Source organism: Aptenodytes forsteri, unplaced genomic scaffold (genome assembly GCF_000699145.1).
Source record: "Aptenodytes forsteri isolate BGI_AS27 unplaced genomic scaffold, ASM69914v1 Scaffold243, whole genome shotgun sequence".
Taxonomy (NCBI): Eukaryota; Metazoa; Chordata; class Aves; order Sphenisciformes; family Spheniscidae; genus Aptenodytes; species Aptenodytes forsteri.
The window spans coordinates 1,237,600-1,243,062 of NW_008795314.1; the positions used below are offsets into that span (position 1 = coordinate 1,237,600).

Sequence of the window (5,463 nt, forward strand, 5' to 3'; positions counted from 1 at the left end):
AGGTTCCCTGGCTCACAGCCAGGCTATCTCTTTGCCATCTCTGCAGTAAACCGCTCCTCCCTGGCTGAGGTACAGCAAATAGCATCCCAAGTGGAAAAAGGCTGTGCTCGGAGCTGCTCCCAGAGATCCGGCATGGCCGTCTGCCCCTCTGCCAGGCGCCAGGCCTCCCTGCCAGCCCAGGGCTCCACCGTTTAACCCCGCTCCCATCCCCATCCCTGCCTCTGGAGCCGTTCCCCAGTCAAAGGCTTGCTCTCCTACATGCTCCTCTGCTGCGGGAGGTAGGGGGTCTCGCCCCCACCCCATTCGCCAAAACAACAGAAACAGGCACAAAAGAAAACAATCATTCAACATTTATGTAATTACACAAAGTGGGAAAGTGTCTCGGATTACACCGTTCCCACTGCTGTGCCGTATCAACCCTCCAGCCACCACCAGCTGGAGTCACCTCCCCAGCGGGTCTTCCTTAGCAGCGCTGGCTTACGCGGGATGGCTGAAGGGTTCAAGACCTTCACCTCTCTCGGGTTTTTTTGGGAGGAAAAAAAATTAAAGGGCGACGATCACTTAGGCTCGCCCAACGAGCTAGCAGGTTCCCTAACCCACCTGGCATGGGGCTGCCTTCTCAGCACGTGAGGGCACCACGTGGTCCCCGTGCAAGAAAAACCCAACAAAGCCACTACCACACGCGCGTGGGCTGGAGGCCAGCTCTCATCTCCAGGATGCTCAAAGGCCAGCTGTGTTTCTGATGTCCCAGCTGAGCTGCAGTAACCCTACTCTTGACTGATGGCTTTTAAGACCCTTCCTTGTTTGCAAACACCGCGACCTAGAGATGGGGAAAATGACAGGGCACACTGTGCGTCTGTCACAGGAGAGGGTGGCCAAGCCGCTTGACTTTCCTGCTGATCACGGAGGCAAACATCCTTCTGGAAAGTGGCACGCGTCAACCCAGAGCTGGCTGGAGTTGGGGCTTGCTTGCAGTCCGGGAGGGAGGTGTTCTCCAAACACACCACTTTCCTGTGCTGGATGATCTAGTCCCTCCAGTCCAAGGATTCATCATGCCTGTTGTGGTCCCACCACGGTGACGAGCATTTGAGCTGAGGTGCGACGGCAAGGTGAAGGGCGTCTTCCAGCCAGAGGCTGCCACATATACACATCTCCAGCATCCTCTTCCAGCATCACCCTGCTCCTCCTGTGCTTCCCAGCCGTGTTCGTGGGGCTGGGAGGTCACAGCCACATGCTGTGGTGCTTCTTGGTGCCCCAAAGGCTACATTCAATCACGTTGAACCATGAAACAAGTTGCTGGAGATCCCCAAGGAAATGCAGCGTTTCCCTATACCAGCTTCAGCTTGCCCCTTACCACCACCACCACCACCAGCTGTGGTCTGCTCCTTGGGCTGGCCGGCCAGCTGAGGAGAGCCCTCGGGAGGGAGAAGGTGGCCTTCGGGAAAGAGAAGAGCCACAGGAGTCCTTGGACTTGGCCCCCATGGGCCACCACCCGGCCTCACCGCTGGTAGAGGGTCATGATCCCCGATTGGTGGAGGCTCCTCCACAGCGCTGCCTCCAGCATCATGTCGTGGTTGGCATAAAACACCAGCGGTTTCTTCTCCAGCTCGTAGTAGTGGTCTGAGAACTGCTCGTAGTTGGCGGTGATGAACCCGTAGGCACTGACCTGCAGGGAGGGAGGTGGGACAGACAGGCGAAGGATGGGGTTAGGGCTCAGCTTAAGGTGCTCCATGCACCACCACCACCCCCACCCCCTCCGGGGACAGGATGGCACGTGCAGAGCAGCCACCAGGACACGCTGGTCCCCACCAGGAGCCTTAGAGCAGCTAGTCACAAGCCCCCAGCAGCCAAAGCGGGGTCCCCTGGTCCCCAGGGGGAAGGTGGCCCCGTGGCCTCTTACCTGGTCGCAGGTGTGGAGCGCGGTGAGGAGCATGAGGGCGCCGGTGCTGGGCATGTAGATCGAGCTGTACTGTGTGTTCAGGAGCTCCGACCGCAGGAACCTGCCGGTGGACACGGCGGGTCAGGGGGTGCTCGCCGCTGGCATGGCACCACGGCCCCCAGCACCAGACCCAGCAGCACCCAGCACCTGTCCAGCCCCCCACCATGCACTCGGTGACGCCCGTGCCCAGTAAGGCAGGAGCACCAAGTGAAACGCAGGCCTCGTGTGGATTCTCTGATGGCTGCTACCAAGGTTCAGCTCATTCGCTGCAGGTTGCTGAAAGGCACCTCCCTGCTGTTTGAAATCGCCCCAACCCAGGCGCCTGCTTTCAGGAAAGGTAGGAAAAGACAATTCCTTTGGGCCCTACCTCTGCTCCTGTTAGATTAGGTCAAAATTTAATTTATTTTGGGAAACGGGAGGCGAGCTGAGCACAGTGAGGCTGCGGGAGTCTCCCTGCCAGGAGGGGACGTGAGCTGTGCTGCAGTGAATGGGAATGGTGGGGGACAAATCTCTGCTTTGTCTGCAGAGAGCAGGACAGAAGTGGTTCCAGTGCCTGGGGAGGACTGGGACTGCGCTTTGCTGCTGGGCAGCCACTGGTCTGTACTGGGGAGAGCAGTGGTGGGAGGCAGGCGGTCTCAGCCCAGCCCAGAGCAGAGCCAGGCAGCAGCCGCGGTCCTCATCATCCTCACCTTGCTGTCAGGTACTGCAAGAAATCAGGATGCAGCAGCTTGAACTTCTCTGCAGATGCCTCCGGTCCAAAATACTTCTGTGGCCTGCAGCGGGGCGAGGAGAAGGGCAGAATTCACGTCACGGGAGCCTTGGGGCTACTTGGGGTTTATCCCACCAGGGACAGATGTGGGGTGAGGGCAGGCAAGTCATGCTCCCTCTGGTGCGTCACTGAAGGTGCTGGGGGGATCCTGGGGGGCTACTCACTCATCTCCCTTGTCCGAGCCTTCGGGGACCGGGCTCCCCTGGATGGCCGACTTCAGCATCACGTAGTCGCGAACGTCCGAGGGGATGAAGATGTACCTCAGGTCCTGCAGCGGGGACACAGATACGGCGCTTGGGGGGCCTTTGGGGCACTGCCCATGCTAGCGGGGCGAGGGCTGAGGGCTCCTGAGATGGGGAGAAGGTTTCGGGGGCAAGCCCAGCCTCAGGGGACAATTTGGGGTCACCTCCCCAACAAGCCCTCGGGTTCTCACCTTGGCCTGGGGTATCTGGGTGAAGCCGTACTCCTCATAGGCGATGAGGGAGTTCTTCATGGTGTTCACCGTGAAGCCGTAGAAGGAGATCTTGGTCCCAACGTCCTCCTCAAAGCCTTTGATCACAGCACCATTGAGCCTGCAGGAGAAGGGCAGGACACGTGTCCAGGGCCAGCCACTCCCCAGCACCCATGGCCCCATCCTGCCCGGGACCCATCTGCACCTGAAGACCAGGTCGTGAGCATCGATCGCCTTGCCCTGCCGCGAGCCGTTGAGGATGCCGCCGTTGCCCACCACGGCACAGCGGACACAGCCCCTGGGGAAGGCATCCCTGTCGAAGAGGCGCCGGTTGGCGGAGGCGTTGAGGGACCGGAGGGTGCTGCCCACCACTGGAACGGAGCAGGATGCAGCCGGTCAGCGGGGAAAAGGTGTGTGTCAGCCTGCGTGAGCACTTAAGCGTGCAACAGCGCACACAGACAAGCTTGTGCAAGACCACATCCAGGAGCAGCACACAAGAAAGCTCACACCATTCTCATGCAGGAGAGGGGTCTACAAGTGGGATGAGGGGACACCAGCCAGACCCTCCTCTCCCAGGCTCAGCATCGGCCCCCTCGCAGCCCTCCACGTACCTAAGCCTGCTCCAAACCGGCCACCTGAGGCCATGCAAGGCACGGGGACGCATCCAGACATCTCCAGCCCCAGCCCTGCAGATGCTGCTGCCCGCACCGGCCACGTCCCCTCCCGACAACGTCTCCTTGCAACTGCCACTGGTTCACTCCCCCCCACCATCCCCAGCACTTCCCAGCCCAGGGATTGAAAGCCAGCGGCTGCCGGGGAGAGCAGAGAGTGGGTTTGGGGTGGGAAGGGAAACAATCTCCATCCACAACAATGGAGCGGGTTGTCCAAGCTCCTCCGGCCCCAGTTAATAATCATGCACACACTGGAGCTTTTATTCGGCAAAAATGTCACAAGATGCAGCAAGTGGCATTTGCAAAGCTGTCCCCTGCGCCCTGGGAGGCGGACTGGGAAGAGATCAAGGTCCCTGGCTCCTCTGCAGGGCTTCTCTGCCTGCCCCATGTCTTCAGTCCCTTCTGCTGGGCTCCCTGGGCCCCTCGAGCTGTCCTGCAGCTGCCCATCGCGTCCCTTGCCCCATCTGCTGCCACCCCCATCCCGGCTGGGTCCGTACCTGTGTGGGGCAAGCCTTGCCAGCCGTAGGGGACATGTCGTGTCTTCAGCCTGTCCCAGGTGTCCGGGGTGAAGTGCTGGTCCCACATCAGCACAGGGGTGTCGAAGCGGAAGATCTCCCCAAACTTGGGGTCTGCCTTTGCTCTGGCCATTACTGAGCGGAAGCACGTGCTTGGCTGGGAGGGAGGAGGACATCAGTTTAGTCTCCAGCCTGGGTCTACCTTCCCTCCGACATCACCTCAGCAGGCACCAAGGAGAGGACAAACCCCGGGACAGAAATGCTCCTTGTCCATCACATGTTCTGCTGGGTGACCCAGGCAGGGCACTGCCTCATGCCTCGGCTTCCTGCTGCAAAACACCCTTTGGTACCCGGCTCACCGGGGCTGGGAGGACCAGGGCTTACAGAGTCACCTGAGAGCATGAGCCCCGTGAAAGATTCAGCACCTTCTAGCGTGGGCACCCTGCTAAAGGCCTTTGCTGTAAGAGAACAGCCCCAGTACCCAGGACCGGTCCCTCCCAGAGCCTGGGTCCATCCTCACGAGTCTCCGGCCCGGGCTGATGGCTCAGGCGTCACAGGGTTGGAGGGAGCGGGTGATGCTGGCTCCAACCTCCACATTGGGGAATTGCTCGGGGAGGTGCTGCAAGCGCAGCAGGGAGGCCTGGGGAGAACCACGTGCATGGACGGAGGAGGTTGCTCCTCCGCGCACACACACAAAACCCCTTCGAGACAATGCTGCTCCTCCTCAGCTTCCCCACACAGACCTTCAACCAACAAAACGCAGCAAGGAGGGGCACCAGGGATACTAACCGTACTGTGCTAATGATTACCTGCTTTCTGCTGGGCTTGGGCTCCTCCAGCTCTGCAGAAGGCTTGAAGGACTTCTCACTGGAAAGGGGGAAACATATAGCAGAGTTAAAAATCCATCACTTGGGCACTGGGGAACCCCACAGTGGGGAGGGGGCTCCCAGTGCAGGCGCACACCTTCCCCCCCTTACCTCTCTAAGCTGCCTTCAAGGGCCCATCTGCGGCTGGTGGCTTGGCGCGATGTCCCCGGCAGAGCCAGAGCCAGCGGCTCCGGCTGCAGCAAGCTGGGAGAAGAAGCCAATGGGTGCTCAGCCAGGGAGGTGACACTGAGC

The 5,463-nt window shown here is 60.4% G+C and overlaps 1 protein-coding gene across 1 annotated transcript in view; it reads right to left on the reverse strand.

Moving 5' to 3' along the window:
* Nucleotides 1-1,498: 1,498 nt before the first annotated feature.
* The window catches only part of ST6GALNAC2 (ST6 N-acetylgalactosaminide alpha-2,6-sialyltransferase 2), a 9,948-nt gene continuing 5,983 nt past the window's right edge, over nucleotides 1,499-5,463 (reverse strand). Inside the window, exons 2-10 of the mRNA XM_009279431.1 lie at nucleotides 5,323-5,415; nucleotides 5,155-5,212; nucleotides 4,328-4,502; nucleotides 3,365-3,530; nucleotides 3,142-3,280; nucleotides 2,873-2,976; nucleotides 2,629-2,712; nucleotides 1,901-2,000; nucleotides 1,499-1,666 (exon numbers count right to left, since the gene is read on the reverse strand). Of these exons, the coding sequence (XP_009277706.1) occupies nucleotides 1,499-1,666; nucleotides 1,901-2,000; nucleotides 2,629-2,712; nucleotides 2,873-2,976; nucleotides 3,142-3,280; nucleotides 3,365-3,530; nucleotides 4,328-4,502; nucleotides 5,155-5,212; nucleotides 5,323-5,415 (1,087 nt within the window). The remainder of the gene's footprint in view (nucleotides 1,667-1,900; nucleotides 2,001-2,628; nucleotides 2,713-2,872; nucleotides 2,977-3,141; nucleotides 3,281-3,364; nucleotides 3,531-4,327; nucleotides 4,503-5,154; nucleotides 5,213-5,322; nucleotides 5,416-5,463) is intronic.